The sequence below is a fragment of the Rutidosis leptorrhynchoides genome, chromosome 4 (genome assembly GCF_046630445.1).
Source record: "Rutidosis leptorrhynchoides isolate AG116_Rl617_1_P2 chromosome 4, CSIRO_AGI_Rlap_v1, whole genome shotgun sequence".
NCBI classification, from domain to species: Eukaryota; Viridiplantae; Streptophyta; class Magnoliopsida; order Asterales; family Asteraceae; genus Rutidosis; species Rutidosis leptorrhynchoides.
The window spans coordinates 626,779,484-626,796,794 of NC_092336.1; the positions used below are offsets into that span (position 1 = coordinate 626,779,484).

Genomic DNA, 17,311 nt, shown 5'->3' on the forward strand with positions numbered 1-17,311 from the left:
TTTCTCCCTAAGTTCAGCAATCCTTTTCCACTTTCCCAAAGCAAAGCACAAAAAACAGCTCACACCCCCTACCCCACCCCCCAATTAAAATCAAAATCTTAATTAATTTACCTCAAAACCCAAAATCCAAACACCAAATCTTGACTGATTTCCCATTTTTAAAATATTAAAAAACCAATCTTTTCCCCCTTTTATGGCAAAAAACAGACCCAAAAATTACATCTTTTCATCTCTTTTTAACAATATTACATGCCCTTTTTCTTTAACATATAGATATAAGCTATATATATGTATTATTCTTGAGCTTCATATTATTAAAAAGCTCAGAGCTTTCAAATGGGTTCTTTATTTCTGCAAATGGGTGTTTGTATTTGGGTTGTTTTGATTAGTTTAAGTTGTAATCTTGTGGATTCACAAATTGAAAGTAGGCATGGTGTTCTTCAAGGAAGTGTTTTTATTGATGGGAAAGGTGCCATTGCAAAGATTGATAGTAACTTTATATGTGCAACAATGGACTGGTGGCCACCTGAGAAGTGTGATTATGGTACTTGTAGCTGGGGTAATGCATCTCTCCTAAATGTGGTATGTAGTGTGTGAGATTGATGTTACAACTAAATATTGTTTGTGTAGTTTTAATTGTTGCCATGGTGGACATCAATTTATCATTACTACTTTTATCAAGTGATTTCTTGATGTTTTTAAGTTTCTAACAGCAACTTTTGTTAAATTTTGATTTTTTTGTACAAGTGTCAAACATTGCTTATGTAATTTGACAAAATAGTTGTTGCGCTTCGATAAATTCTTCATATTTTGTAGTTTTGTGTGTTTGAAAGCGTAAAGTTTCATTTATTGAAGTAATTTTGTTTTGTTGTGTGCAGGACCTAAACAACAAAATTTTCAAGAATGCCATTAAAGGTAAGAACAAAAGATAAAATTGCTCATTTTGTTCCATACTACTTAAAATACTTTGACCTCAAATGCCAAGCAAATTATTTTCAATTTCAAGAGGTTTATAGTCATCAATCTCTAAGAAATAAATGACTAAATTAACAATTACAGTAAGCAATTTAATTAAGAAAAGAACTTATGTTGAAAATAGGAGGGACTTTTTAAAATAAAAGTCACAGATTCTTTGCTTGTTAATTAACCAGTTAATTTGAAAAACTTTTGTGCAGCTTTTTCTACACTAAAGATCAGATTAGGAGGGACTTTGCAAGACAAAGTTGTTTACCAAACTGAAAATAGTCCCAAACCATGCACCGGATTCTCGATAAACAATACACAGTTATTTAAGTATACTGATGGCTGCCTACCTCTATCAAGATGGGATCAACTAAACAACTTCTTTAGAGAAACAGGGTAAAGCTGAATAACCCATATTTACAATTTTGTGAAATTTTAAATTACTTTGCTTATAATCATGACTTACATTCAGGGTGGAGATTATTTTCGGTTTGAACGCACTTACCGGTAGGAAAGTGGTGCCTGATCATCCAGCAGTTGGTCCTTGGGATTCTGCAAATGCTGAATCTTTGATGCGTTACACGGTTAAAAAAAATTACGCCATTTATGCTTGGGAGCTTGGTGAGTTCCCTCACCTAACACCATTTTAGGTTACAAATTGAAAATTTGAGAAATTAGCTAAGCATCATTGGCTTGGTCAGCTCACTTTTTTACGATTATTGGGATTTATTGGAAAAAACTAGAGGTTGCAGGAAGATGATCAAAGTGGGTATGTTTTTGTTGAATTAGAGCAGTTTTGTCCATAAAAAATACTAATAAGTCAGACTGTGCCAATTGGGATGTCAAATATAGTATCTTTTGAAGTATGAAGTCTTTGGGCGATTTAATAATTTTGGATAAATAACTTGCAAGGTTATGTGTAGTAAAAAAATTCACTTTGGGAGACTTTCAAACCTTTTGACCCATTCAGCCTGTTTGGAACGTTAAATCAACCCATATGTAAGTAAATGGGTCAAAATTGCCACATACAAATTTAATCATTCGAGTATCTGTTTGGAACGTTAAATCGACCCATATGCAAGTAAACGGGTCAAAATTGCTACATATAAATTTAATCATTCGAATATTGTGCAGGGAATGAGTTAAGTGCAAATGGAGTTGGAACAAGCGTAACAGCAGCTCAATACGCTTTAGACACATTGACCTTACGAAACATAGTTCAAGAAATCTACGAGGGGATCGAGCCTAAACCACGGATCATTGCACCCGGTGGTTTCTTTGATCCCAACTGGTTCAAGGAGTTTGTAGACAAAACACCTGAAACCCTAGACATTATCACTCATCACATATACAATCTTGGTCCAGGTATGCTGTTTTTGAAAAGTTAGCAAATTTATTTAAAATCCGAGATGCTCAATTTGAAAGCTTACAATTCCTTTTAATTTCTAACAGGGGTTGATCAACATCTTGTTGAAAAGATACTCGATCCATCGTATCTTGATGGTGAGGCTAATACGTTTAAGCAACTCGAAATTATCCTCAAGACCTCTATAACTTCTGCTTCTGCTTGGGTTGGTGAAGCTGGTGGTGCTTATAATAGTGGACATAATCTTGTCACCAATGCATTTGTCTTCAGTTTCTGGTAAGCAGTGTGAAAAGACAAAATTACCCTCTGTCAAACATTCAGCCGTAATGGGACATGGGTAATGTGCAGGTACTTGGATCAGCTAGGAATGTCATCTGTTTATGACACAAAAACATACTGCCGGCAAACTTTGATCGGAGGCAACTATGGTTTACTCAATACTACAACATTTGAACCCAATCCAGATTACTACAGGTTCATAACTGAAGTTTATGTGATGATTTGACTTTTTGAGGTCAAAGTTATAAATTTGTCTTCTTTTCAAGATTATAACTTGATCCTACATTTTTAATTCTCACCAGCGCTCTTCTGTGGCATCGGTTGATGGGTAGAAAGGTTCTTTCTACAAATTTCAGTGGAACGAAGAAAATTCGAGCTTATGCACATTGTGCCAAAGAATCTGTAAGTTTGCTATATTGATTTTAACAATATAGAGTTATTTTCTTATTCAATACATTAAAAGATTATAAAAGAAAATGGACCCTAAGTTTTGACGTGTTGGTCCAACCCACCCTGACCCATTTGACAATGAATGAAAAAAAGATCGCCCATTCCTGCCCAAACCGATCTTGACACTACCCAACCCGGACAACCTGTTTGTTTTGTCACATCTAGTTTAAAGTTGAAACCTTTGATAAAAACAACAATAACCATAGAAGGGCACTAATGTCATTTCCTAGTCTCACAATGCTTCTAATTTCGATTGCAGAAGGGAATAGTGCTACTACTTATCAATCTAGATAACAAAACTACGGTTGATGTAAGCTTATCTCTAAATAATACTTGGATTGTGCAAAATCTCAAATCTCATCATCATCATCATCATCGGCATAAAGCAAACAGGCCACGTAATTCCAAAATCGGTGGAATAAACACAAGAGAAGAATACCATTTAACGGCCAAAAACGGAGATTTACATAGTCAAGTGATGCTGCTAAATGGTAAAGAGTTGGCTGTAAATTCAAATGGGGAAATACCACCATTGGAGCCTTTGTATGCAGATTCTTCGGAGGCCATAAGTGTTGCTCCTTTTTCTATTGTGTTTGCTCATATACCACATCTTACTTTGTATGCTTGCAGCAATTAAATAACAACATATACATACATGAAATGGAACTGAGAATCAGTTCCATTTTGGTTATTGATGATACATTTGAAAGTACTTCTTTTATTTTATTTATTCTTGAATATTTTTAAAAATGAATTGCATTATGATTGTTTATTTTGTTAGTGTTTGTGTATATCTTTCCTAAAAACTATGTATATGTTGCTAAAAGTTATTTGTATCCTTTTTTTTATCCCTATTTTGTCAAATGGGGCGGTGTTTTGTGGTTTAAATATGAACTTCTATAACTAAATCTCTTCGATCTGAAAAATATACAAGATTCATACATAATCTAGAGTCATGAAATGTTTATATAGCTATGAATTTGCATAAATACAACAGTTTTGGTTAGCAAAAGTTAGTCACCTTCTATTCAAAATTGTTGAAGGGATCCAAGTCAGCGGTAGTTAAAAAAGTCCGATCCTTCTTTAATCTATCTTCTTGAAACTTTGAGGTTCACTGCTTGCAAATGCTAACCATATGACTGTACCAGTGAGGTAGAAGAATATCGATGGTGCAAAGAGCGACAACTACATGAAAAATAAAAGGAAATTAATAGAAAACAGTTTTTTAATGAAGAAATGGGAAGTAGGCAAGGTTTGATAAAACTTACACCCCATGAATGTGTTGAATCAAGAAGATATCCGGTGAGAGCAACACCTACGATTCCAGGAACTGCCCCCACAGTATTAGTAATGCCCTAAATACCAATTGAAAATCTTCAGGGTCAAAGAAGTCATTTGACATTTCAAAGTCAAGCGTATGTAAAGTTACATAACTATTCAAGCTTTAAAACTACAGAAGCTATAAAGATAATCATTCATTCTCTTTTAAGAAGCGAATTGTGGTGATTTTAAGAGCTGTCCCAACGGTCCGACCCTGGGGGCCGCCCAGCCAACCGCCCACCTGGGCGCCGTTGGCAGCGGACCGCCCAGGCCACCGTGCTTCTCATCGCCTTTTTAAATCAGAATTGTGGACGAGTTTAACACATTTTTTCCACTGTAATTTTATTTTTCAAATTTTAATGTAATTTTTAATTTTAATTATTGTAATGTTTTTAATTTCTTAATAAAAGTTTATTTTTATTTAAATAAATATTGTTTAGAAAAAAATAAAAAGTAATTAAAAAATATAAAAGAAAGGTGTAACTGTTGGGAGTGTTTTTTTGACAGCGATTGGGATCACCAGAGAGGAACTAAACCACCCGTTGCGATCATCTCCCGTTTCGACTATGCCGATGCAGCGATAATAACCCCGCCCCCATCGCTGCCCTGGAGGAAACCTTGAAACCGATCCAAGGGCACAGCCAAGTAAAACCCCCTCCCCTTTATCCCCCCCCCCCCCCCCCCCCCCCACCCACCCACGATATGAGAAAGGTGCCATGGGTGAATACTTCATGGCAGGGATGAAATTGTGTTTTTTAATATGTAGCCAACGGGGGTCGAACCCCTGACCTCTCCTAAAGAAGGCAGGCCATCAACCGCTGGACCACATCACAACTTCCTGTTGGGAGTGTTTAGTCTTGGGTTTAGTCCTGGGAAGGAAGTGCTGATGTGGCGTCTAGTCCTGGAGGACTAAGACATAACCATTGGGACCTCTCTAAGCATTTAGATACACGTCATACAATTTCGACCCATGTAATATGAATTGTACACATATGACTCTTGTCAAGTAAAATGAACCCCGTTTAAATGGATAAAAAGTTGCAATGAAAAAGTAAACAAAAAATAAATATTTTTAAGGTAAGATTTGGATCTAAGGAACATACCAAAAGTATGCTTGCATATTCGGGTGATATATCTTGATGTGTACAATATAGTCCTGCAACCAAACAAACAAAAGTAATGTTATATCACTTCAGCACATAACAATAACAGCATGAAAATACCATATTTGATTTAGTTTAGTACGTACCAGATAATGCAAAGCTTGATAGAGCTAAACCACTGGTAAGGATAGTAACGACTTCCCATGGGGGCAAACCCAAGTCGACAGATGATAGAATCATACACGCTGCAGGAGACAAAAACGCAATTGTTTGGCAGATTTTGCGCACCTACAAACAAGAATAAATAAGCACAGATTATGAGAATCTGGAGGTTGCATATTCATACAGGTGGCAAAATGGGCAGGTTGAGTGAAAGGTCAAAAAGGGTACAACTTTAATAATAATTCAGGATACCCATGGAATTAAAATTACATTTTGAACAATTTGCGACCTGTTAGGCCCATTTGAAATGTTTTTTTATAGGCCAAGGCTTTTTCTTTTTACCCGTTTGAACCATTAAGATGAAACATAACTCAAATCAACCAATCCATAAGTACATAGGTCAAAATTGCAACCTCTAACATGTGCATTTCTGCTCAACATACCACTGTTGTTTCAACTCCATTAGAGATTAACTTGTCTGCAAACTGTGATGCGAAGCTAGTTACAACAACCGAAGCTAGTGGAGGAAGAACGGAAACCTGGATTTAAAGAATGTACATCAACATCAATATATCTTGTACTACGTAACCACCATTATGATCGGTTTTTTTGTGATGGTTACATGATAAACTTGCTAAATTGTGTTTTCATAACACCAATACGATATAATGTATTTGTGTTTTTATAACACCAATACGATATAATGTATAGGAAATAATGCAGTAAATGAAAAAGGTGTTGATTAACAGATATACCCATGCAGCTTCTGTAAGATTTAAGTCAAGTTCCTCACTGCATATCCATTAAGTCAAAGCTTTAAATTACTTTTATACCAAAATGCAGATACTAAAATGTCTAATTATTCATAACCGTCACCTAAAATAAGTAGGAAGCCAAGATAAACAGCAATAGTGGCCCCAACTTCCACAAAAATGAGCATATATCATCGCCCATACAGCTTTACTTTGGAAAAACGACTTCCATGGTACCTATACATGAAAAATACATCAAATTTAAGGTTCATATTTTTCAAATTGATAGATAGAATGAAAGAACATAGAAAAAAAAATGCTCGGTACGTTTAGGGAGCCACCAAATTCTTCTAAAGAAGTTTCCCATGACTTCGACTTATGACTTGGCTGAGACCCTATAATTTACACGAGTTCATCAACACGGTTAGCTTTAGAAAAGATAATAACTATATATTTAATTTCCACTTAGAAACGTTTTAAAAAATGGAAAGTGCAAACAGTTACCGATCCAGGAGTTAGAAAAAATGCATTTGCCCCCTCCAATATTTTGTAGTTATTAAATTTGTTCAGAATATTATACTTATTTATGGAGTATCAAATAGGTAAACTTATTCTCTTACTTGATAAAGATGAAAAGTTGGTGGAAGGTTGGTCTTCTGCAACAAACTGAAATCCCAAAAACCTTCAATTATAAACATATACTATATATTAGTCAGTTTCCAAGTAGGAAGCTATATAAAAAAACATTACACACATAACGAAAAGTATCCCGAGAATTAAAAATTGTCAAATCATGCCGTTACAGTTAATAATGAGTTGAATCAAATAGCATTTACTTACCACACAATTCCAAACAATCCAAACATGTAGAATACAGATTCCCACCCAAAAGATTCAATCAGGGGAGGAGCCAAAAGAAGCCTGGAAAAAGTTATGGATAAAAACCTCGATTATAGAAGATATATGTTTGATGTAGAACATATATTAAAATTAGCATATATATTTATGCTTTCGATAAAATAATATGTATCTTACCCCAAGACACTTCCAACACTTAGACCACCAAATACAAATGATACAGCCCGTGACCGCTCTTCCAATGGAATTAATCTGTATACAAGGGTTGAACGCAAATGAATCAAGAATCTCTAATTAGCTTTTTTCAAATTGCTATAAAACACAATAAAATGTATATACACACACAAAAGTTGATGAATCTTTCATAATTGTTAAACTAAAAATACCTGGCAATCAGATCTGTGGCAGCTGAAGGTGATACACCTTCACCTATTCCAACCTGCATTGTGGGATATAAGTAATTACGATCTCTAAGTTTCTTTTGAATAAACCAGCTAATGATGATAGTAATTATTTTGTGCATAAGGTATTAATCCATTATTCCTATAATAAATTTCCTAAAAGACTGATGTGAATAGCACGTACTACATAGGCAAGTAAATTCCTCTACAATTCAATATACTTTCATCAATGAAATATGTAGGAAATATGAAACATACAAGAATCCTTGTAAAAACAAGTCCAGGCATATAGCCAGCAACAAGAGGCACAAGTGCTGTAGCAAGTGACCATGCAAGAACACCAAACTGAAGTATTACCCTGCATGAATATACACACACAATCATATATCAATCAAATTGATCAACATGATAAACTCCTAAAATTAGGAATCTTTTATCATCAACTACGATAGTACATATTAATTGATTAATTTACATTCTTAAAAAAAAAAAAAAAAAGGAAAGCAAAAAACTAATCAACTAAATATATATAACAATTTTTTGAGTACTAACCTCCCACCAAAGATTTTAGAAAGCCAACCACCTGGCAACTGACTCATGGCATACCCCCAAAAGAATGATGATTGTACTAATCCTGCTACTGATGAACTCCATCCAAACTCATGTGACATTGGTATAATAGCAATACTCAAATTCACCTACAAAAAATAAATACATAAATTCATTAAAGCTAAAATTAATAAACTTTAAAAGTTATAATATTCAGTTCCTCAAAATTCGATAACCCCACAACCAAGATTTCAAAATATGGTCAAAAAAATTTCTAAAAAGGCCTGAAATTTATTTTAAAGAAATCAAGAAGATCACCTTATCCATGTTACATATAACAAAAGCAAGTGAGGTAGTGCCAATAAGTTTATATCTTTGAGGAACATTTTTCCAAGGAGGCCAATTCAGATTTTGAAACCCTAATTTCCCAATTCCATCTTCAGGGTTTTCACCCAATTCATCATCAACTCTTAACCCAGTAACAATTGATGAAAATTTATCATTTTCCTTGATATTTTCTTTTTCTTTGATAGAACAAGAAACCTTCGAAAACCCACTTTGATGATTTAGTAAAGATGGTGACGATAATGATGGTTTCAAGAACCGATTGTTGGGCGAATAGCGAAATTTATGCTGTGACAGACAAGATAAACTTGTATCTGTTCTAAATGTATACAACTTCGCCATTCTTTTTGAAGTAAAATGTGAAATTTGGAGAGTTTAGTACTGTAATTAATTTGAGGGTTGCGTATTGTGTTTATTGAAGTAGTATTTGATTTTGATTTTGTGATGACAAATAGAGGACCAAATGGTGCCACGGTGGAGTTAGTTTGCGGCCCCGATTCTATTGGAATCTATATAAACATTTCAATGGTTTTTGAAACTAAAAAAAAAAAAAAAAAAAAAAACATTTTCTTTTGATTTTGTTCTTTTTCTTTGGTATATGCCATCTTAAATTCTCAATGTGTAACAATAAAATGATAAGTGTATTTGACATGTAGCACAAATATAACATTACGAATCTTTCGAAGATTCGAGACAAATGTTCATGATATAACCTCCTGATTGATTGGAGGATTTTACTTTAATACCGTTAGACCAAATACGGAGTGTATAACATCGATGTAATATATAAAAATTAGAAAATGAAGGAAACGAAAGTTGAAGATTGGGTAGGTCATAACCAGGCCCGGCCCAATGGGAGAGCAACAGGATCACTTGCTCAGGGCCCATGTTTCTTGGGGGCCCAATTTCGATTGAAATTTATTTTTGGCTCAGTTGCATAAATGAGTAGAGAAGCCCAATCAACTAAAACTTTAAGCAATTAACTTTTATGGTTAATTTTGTTCTCTTTCTTTTTATAATTAATCTATGTTTATTTGTTACTTGATGTGTGATGACCCGGAAATTTCCGATCAAATTTAAACTTTAATCTTTATATGTTTCTGACACGATAAATAAAATCTGTAATGCTGAGTCTCAAAAGTTTTGAAATCTATATTCATGAAATCAATTACCCTTTGACCATGCCTGACGATTCACGAACAATTGTTTATAAATAAATATGTATAACTATAAATGTAAGTATATATATGAATTCTATTAATAATTATAATTATATTGTAATATTTATATATATATATATATATATATATATATATATATATATATATATATATATATATATATATATATATATATATATATAAATATTAAATGTTCAATAAATGTTATCATATAATAGAATATAATTAATAAATTAAACATTTAATATAATTACAAGTTTAAATTATAGATGTTATATTATTATTACATTCATTAATATTATTAATATTAGTATAATTAGTATTATTAAAGATTTAATATGAAATTTGTTATATGTAATTTATTATATTATTATTATTATTGGTAGTAATATAATTATCAATATTGTTATTAACAACATTATCGTATTATTAATATTATTATCAATATTGTTATTATTATTATTATCATTATTAAAATGATTAATAAAAATTATCATTTTTATGTTATTATTAGTTATTTCCTTTATTCAATTATTATTAATGGTATTTCTACTATTAATAATTCGTATTATTATTAATAATTATTATTATCAGTATTATTATTATTTATTATTATTATTGTAATATAATTATTATTAACATTATTAGAATCAATATTTATAAATAATACTTAATTATATATTGAAATCGAATATAAGTTATAAAACAGAAAGAGAGAGTTCGTACAGAGTGTTACACATCAACATCATCCTTTTGATTCCTGTCTCTGATCCTGTATTAGAATCAAAATGAATCACAGATAAGGTCAAATTCAGTTAACAATCTCATTCAGAGTCTTATTTTTTTTATTTCTTTTCTGTCCTTCCAGCTTGATTCCTGTCGAGCAATCTTGGCTACAAAACAACTGTAATTATTTCTGAATACTGTATCAATCATTCACATACACGTAACATATTACCAAGTGTTATTATTGCTGAAGAAAAACAGAAAATTTAAAACGAACACCCACGTTCTTCCTCTGTTCGTTTAACTTTTTACCCAGATCTTAAATTCGTATCAAAATTCAAAATCCATCAATGCAGTCATGTTAGGAATCTCTTCTTTAAACTACCTTCAAAATTTCAAAAGGCAATTCATTGTATCGAGTACGAATTCGTAAGTCAAAGTTTATTTTTCAAAAGTCAAACGATCCGTTCATCTTCAAATTCGTAATCGTGTTTAAGTTTCTGGATCAATTGTAGATACATGGAGTTTCTATTAATGAATTCCTACCTTTTTCATGAATAAACCATAGTCTAAAAACGCCTTAATGATTGAATCGAGTTTGGAGTTAGAGTGTGAGCGTCGCGACTGTTACAGCAGATTGTTTTTGTTTCTTTTCTTGTCTGTTGAACAAAATCTCTTAATAACAAGCTGTTGCTAAGTCAGTTTCAAGTCTAAATTAAATCTAGTAATACGCTGTTATAGTTATTTGGTCCTTGGTCGATTTGGTATGGTGAAAGAAGAAGAAATAGAGAGACAGATAGGTACGGGATATATTTTAAACCTGGGTAACTATAACAGATAAGTAAACAGCAGAGAAATGGTTTGGGAAGTTTCGGGTGAGCGAGTGGTCTCGGGTTCAAACCTGGACCAAGGCAGTTATTTTTAACTTTTCCATTTGAGGTTCGTGAATCCGAGGCCAACCCTATACTTGTTCAATGTCGTCATATGTATTTTTACTACAAAATACATTAGGTGAGTTTCATTTGATTCCCTTTTACTCTTTACATTTTTGGGACTGAGAATACATGCAAATGCTTTATTAACTGTTTTACAATAAATATATGCGTGAGTTTCATTTGCCTTTTTACCCTTTATATTTTTGGGCTGAGAATACATGCGCAACTTTTATAACTGTTTTACGAAATGGACACAAGCAATCGAAACTACTTTCTATGGTTGAATGATCGAATTTGGATATGCCCCTTTTAGTATGGTAATCTAAGAATTAGGGAACATCACTAATTTTTAGCATTAGTGCACCCCTAATTGACGCGAATCCTAAAGATAGATCTATGGGCCCGACGAACCCCATCCGAACTGCCTTATGCTTTAGTACTTCAAAATTTATATCATGTCCGATGAGAGTCCCGGAATGATGGGGATATTCTATATGCATCTTGTTAATGTCGATTACCAGGTGTTCACCATATGAATGATTTTTATCTCTGCCGTTTGTGAAATGTCTGCTATGAGATGGTTGGTTGATATGAATGATTTTTATCTCTAGTACGATGCGAAATGCCTGCTATGAGATGGTTGGTTGATATGAATGATTTTTATCTCTAGTACGATGCGAAATGCCTGCTATGAGAATGATATTATGGAAATGAAAAAAATGAAAATCTTGTGGTCTATTAAAATGATGAAAATGAAATGATTACTATAAACTAATGAACTCACCAACCTTTTGGTTGACACTTTAAAGCATGTTTATTCTCAGGTTTGAAAGAAATCTTCCGCTGTGCATTAGCTTATTTTAAGGATATTACTTGGAGTCATTCATGACATATTTCAAAAGACGTTGCATTCGAGTTGTTGAAGTTCATTAGAGATTATTATTAAGTAAATGACGAATTAGGTCATTTATAGTTGGATATTATGAAATGGTATGCATACCTGTCAACTTTCGATGTAATGAAAGTTTGTCTTTTAAAACGAATGCAATGTTTGTAAAATGTATCATTTAGAGGTCAAGTACCTCACGATGAAATCAACTATTGTGAATCGTTTATAATCGATATGGACTTCGTCCGGATGGATTAGGACGGGGCACTACATGATGTGGGAGTGTAAACGTATCAGTTGACATTAGACCATTCGTAACGGTAGGGGGCGTGGGTTGCTTTTTGATGACTAGGACGTGTGAGTGGTTTGAGTGAAGTAGTGGTTGTGTGGGTTTGTGGTATGGGTTAGTGGTGTGGGTTAGTGGAAAGCTGATGTGGCATTTTATTTTTAATTTTTTCTGTTTTATTTATTTCTTTTTTGAATTTAGTATTAATATTTTTAAATTTAAAATTTAAAATTCAAAATAAACGGCTATAAAAATCCGACCGTTTTTTTTTTTTTTTTTTTTAAATGATACTTTTCACCTATAAATACACCCACATACCCAACTCATTTCACACACTTCACTACTCAACTCAAAATCAAACCACTTTCAATCAGTCAAAATGAAAACAATTCCCCCAATGATTGTTGCATACGATGTTCATTACGGGGGTGATTTCCGTAATCATTACAAGGTCTACAAGTTTGGCAAAAAAATTTCATTCGAAGGAATCGATATCCGTGATGTTGGTTTAGACGATCTGCTAGCCTTTCTGAAGGCAAATGTACCGTGTGAATACACGGGTGTGATGTTTTTTGAAGACGATTATGATGATGAGATGGAGGCAAGCTATCTTCGTACCTACGATCAATGGTACGGGATAAAAGATACCATTGAAGATCGTGGTAACCGCATTACTCTGTATATGGTTAATGAAGATGAAGAAACGTTGGGTTGGCGTTACATCGATGAAGCAAACGAAGAAGAAAAAGAAGAACCGGTGGCTCCAGAGTACGACACAGATGGTCGTTTTTTTGATGAACTCTACTGAATTCATCAAAATTTGTGTTGTGTTTTAAGATCTTATGTTGTATTTCAGTTTAATTTAGTTCTTGTTTAAAAATGTAACCGTTGGTGTGTTCAATAAAAGTGATGTTTAAAAATAAAATTACATTACTCAATAAGTAAACACGAATAACATTAATTAAAAATACTGAAATTAAAAATTACATAATTTAAAAATCTTAAACGAAACTAGAAATACATAACAAATTACTCAATAATATTAGCGGTACGAAAGTAAGGTGATAAGTTCCAAACGTGCTCGGTTAAATCTGCCTCTAACTGTTTGTGAACTTGCCTATCTCTTATTTCCTTAACCATTGCATCTCGATCCCTCAAATCCCTCATCATCCGAATCGTCATCAATAATAAATTCGAGCATTTTGAATGTTTTATCCATTATGAAATTTTATAGTATTTGTAAATAAGAAAGGAAAAGTAAGGAGGAAAGAAATGTATATAGAATGAGTAAAATGGGTGTGTATATATAGGATAAATAATATTGGATTAAATTTTTTTTTTTTTTAATTTGCCCTAATTGCAACGGATACATTGAAAATTAATTAAAAAAATTGCCAAGTGTCCCAATCAATTTCACCCACTCCCGTTACCACCCCCGTCGCCTACCCACGCCACCACCGCAACGCCACCACCGCCGCCCCCAGCCACGCCCCGCTACCTCCTTCCTCCCTGCGTGGCCGGTTGCCACATCACCACTCACGGCGTGGCCGTGCTCCCGTTACAAGTCGTCTTAATAGTTTATAAAAAGAATAAATTTTTTAACCAAAAGGTGGTATAATTCAACCTGTCTCCCACATGTTTAGACCAACGCATCCATCTTGCCCATCTGTCACCTCTTACAAAAATTAGAGTAGATAAGAGAATATTTTTTTTTTAAAAGCAAGGAAGACTTATATTAAACAATCACGAATAGTACATGGTTGTCTGGGCACCCTTAACAGGACGATACATCACGAAAGAAATAAGGAAAAACAAATTACATCGCCCTAAGCTAATTGCAAAGATTGTAACTAACAAAAGGAGTTAAAACTAAGGGTGTGAGAACCATTGTAGCCAATCCATAATATGACCCTTGCAACGTCGTGAAATCCAGTCATATGAAAGAACTTGAACCTCGCTAAATAAGGATGGGACCGTCTCGAGCTTATTCTTGAACACCTTTGCATTTCTATTCTTCCATAGAATGTAACAAACCACCCAACTAACCGCTTGCCATTGATTCTTTTTATGATCCTGTGCTACACAGCCGAAAGTACCATTAAAAATATCCTCAAACCCGAATATAGCCGAATTATACCCCCACCATTTAAGAACTTTAGCCCAAATGTCTTTTGCCACTTGACAGGAAAAAAGTATATGCTCCACCGTCTCAATGTCATCATCACAAATCGGGCATCTCACACTATTCAAGTCGATGCCCCGTTTATCTAACTCGAATCTTACCGGTATACGTCCTAATCTCGCCCGCCAAATAAACACCTCCACTTTTTTTGGAACCAAACCATTTCGCAACGACTCAATAGAATTAACCGCACGTGGTAGAATGACTTTGTCGACAAGAACCGAACAGTCCTTGACCGTATAAATGCCCTCTGAATTAAGATTCCATCTCCAACAATCTTTTTTACCTTCGGTCAGCTGTAAGTTCCGAACAGTATCACGCAACTCATTTAGTTCACTATTCGTTCGGCCCATCGGTGGATAGGCCCAATTGCCAAGCCCATCTCCTTTGAATTCTTCGATTTTGTTACTGATGTTGATATCTTTGTCAATCTCTAGCCTGTGTAGTCTTTTGAATCTGTCCTTAAAGCTTGCGTTCCCCACCCAAATGTCATCCCAAAAAGAAGTGCTTTTCCCGTCCCCGATTGAGCGTATGAAAGAATTAGAGAAAGAAATTCCTAACCCGTCCACATGTTTTCCTGCATCATAAATAGAATTCCAAAGGCTAGCGTTTGGATTCCGGACAAGCCCGTTACCAAGCTCAAGATCTCCATTAGAACCATAAATGCTACGAATAACGGTGACCCACAAAGTGTTAGTTCCGGTTTTAAACCTCTACCACCACTTACAAAGAAGAGCCAAATTTTTACTTTTTAAGGACATGATATTTAAACCTCCTTCTTCGTGAGGAAGAAGGATTTTTTCCCACTTAACCCATGACATTTTAGAATTAGAACCCGTCCCGCCCCAAAAAAAAATTCCGTCTCACACTCTCGAGAGAATTAAGCACACAAGTAGGGGCACGAAAGAGCGAGAAGTAATAGAGAGGTAGGCTAGAGAGAACCGACTTAACTAAAGTTAACCGTCCACCGAAAGAAATCATTTTTGCTCTCCAATCCGCTAACCTCTTGTTAAATTTATCGATCACCGGGGATCAATCATTCAATTTCTTCATCCTATTACCCACGGGAATACCCAAATCCATGAAAGGCAATCGACCGCCGAGACACGAACACCAAGACGCAAGAGCTTCCACGTTATCATTACTGATGCCTATCCCAAATAATTGACTTTTATTATAATTAACCTTCAACCCCGAAGCCCGTTCAAAACATTCCAACAAGTACATTAAATTTCGCGCATTACGTCTACTCCATTCGCCAAAAAAAATCGTATCATCCGCATATTGCAAATTGGAGATGACGACTTTATCTTTACCCACGTCCACCCCTTTATACATTCCTCTCTCAACCGCCACTTTCGTTAGGATATTAAGTCCCTCCGCTGCAATAATAAAAAGAAAAGGCGATAAAGGGTCACCTTGGCGAACGCCCCTTTTAAGATTAAACTCACTTGTCGGAGACCCGTTTATGAGAATGGAGATTGTAGCCGATTTAAGACACGAGGAAATCCACTTGCACCATTTGGTACCGAACCCCATACATTTCATCACTTCAAGAAGATAATCCCAATTAAGCGAATCAAAGGCTTTCTCGAAGTCTACCTTAAAGATTAGGCCGTGCTTTTTGTTTCGTTTAAGATCTTCGACCACTTCATTAGCAACTAACGCACCATCAAGAATATATCTACCCCTAAGAAACGCACTTTGTTCCATCCCTACAAGACGAGGTACCACTTTACAAATTGTCAAGGACAACATTTTCGCGATAATCTTATAATAACTACAGATAAGACTAATCGGACGATAATCACTAAAGCTCAGCGAATCCGATTTCTTCGGAATAATGGAAACAAAAGAAGCATTGCAACCCTTTGAAAACTCACCAAAAACCCAAATCATCTTTGATTATGGACCAAAACTTTTTGAAAAAACCAAAGTTGAACCCATCCGGTCCCGGGGCCTTCGAACTACCACAACATTTGACCGATTCCCAAATTTCCTCTTCCGTAAAGGTAGCTTCTAAGAGCTCATTATCCGCTGATGTAATCGATTCAGAAAACAGCCCTTCAAGGCTTGGTCCATCCGAATTATGCACCTCGAAAATGCTCTTAAAGTGGTTGAAAGCAACTTCTTTGATTGTGTTAGGATTTTCACACCAAGACCCGTTAACATTAATCCCCCGGATGTTGTTTTTATTATATTTTCTCTTTAAGGAATTATGGAAATATTTTGAGTTTTCATCTCCATCAATCATCCATCGAACACGTGCTTTCTGCTTTAGCATCCCTGTTTTAATTTTTTCCTTTTCCATCCATGTTTTTCTCGAGTTTAGCCATTTAACTCGATCTTCATCATTTAAACAACCTACTTCAGCTTTCAATTCAAGATCCGTTACTACCTTTTTTACCGTCTCAATCTCACTATCAAGCTTACCAAAGTGAACTTTACTCCATTCTTTAAGGTCACCTTTTAATCTTTTTAACTTGTTACGAAAAACACAATCCTTCCGGTTACCCCCCATTGGACCAGACCAAGAATCGGCAATAACCTTGTCAATACCCTCA

The 17,311-nt window shown here is 34.5% G+C and overlaps 3 protein-coding genes across 3 annotated transcripts; 1 reads left to right on the forward strand and 2 right to left on the reverse strand.

Moving 5' to 3' along the window:
- The first annotated feature begins 336 nt into the window (after nucleotides 1-336).
- On the forward strand, nucleotides 337-3,753 carry LOC139904189 (heparanase-like protein 3). The gene is made up of 9 exons (XM_071886121.1): nucleotides 337-582; nucleotides 879-915; nucleotides 1,176-1,359; nucleotides 1,436-1,584; nucleotides 2,098-2,328; nucleotides 2,416-2,605; nucleotides 2,678-2,803; nucleotides 2,911-3,010; nucleotides 3,318-3,753. The coding sequence occupies exons 1-9, from the start codon at nucleotides 337-339 to the stop codon at nucleotides 3,693-3,695; spliced, it is 1,641 nt and encodes a 546-aa protein (XP_071742222.1). The 3' UTR covers nucleotides 3,696-3,753.
- A 189-nt stretch (nucleotides 3,754-3,942) lies between these two features.
- On the reverse strand, nucleotides 3,943-8,961 carry LOC139904191 (probable anion transporter 6, chloroplastic). The gene is made up of 15 exons (XM_071886122.1): nucleotides 8,522-8,961; nucleotides 8,207-8,352; nucleotides 7,913-8,012; nucleotides 7,640-7,692; nucleotides 7,431-7,505; nucleotides 7,236-7,316; nucleotides 7,016-7,077; nucleotides 6,723-6,790; nucleotides 6,520-6,632; nucleotides 6,399-6,435; nucleotides 6,087-6,182; nucleotides 5,628-5,769; nucleotides 5,482-5,534; nucleotides 4,327-4,413; nucleotides 3,943-4,243 (listed from the first exon to the last, which is right to left on the reverse strand). The coding sequence occupies exons 1-15, from the start codon at nucleotides 8,888-8,890 to the stop codon at nucleotides 4,142-4,144; spliced, it is 1,584 nt and encodes a 527-aa protein (XP_071742223.1). The 5' UTR covers nucleotides 8,891-8,961; the 3' UTR covers nucleotides 3,943-4,141.
- Nucleotides 8,962-14,434: 5,473 nt separating this feature from the next.
- On the reverse strand, nucleotides 14,435-16,505 carry LOC139843097 (uncharacterized). The gene is made up of 3 exons (XM_071833172.1): nucleotides 16,064-16,505; nucleotides 15,813-15,898; nucleotides 14,435-15,460 (listed from the first exon to the last, which is right to left on the reverse strand). Exons 1-3 carry the CDS (start codon nucleotides 16,503-16,505, stop codon nucleotides 14,435-14,437), a joined length of 1,554 nt encoding a protein of 517 aa, XP_071689273.1.
- Between the last annotated feature and the right edge of the window lie 806 nt (nucleotides 16,506-17,311).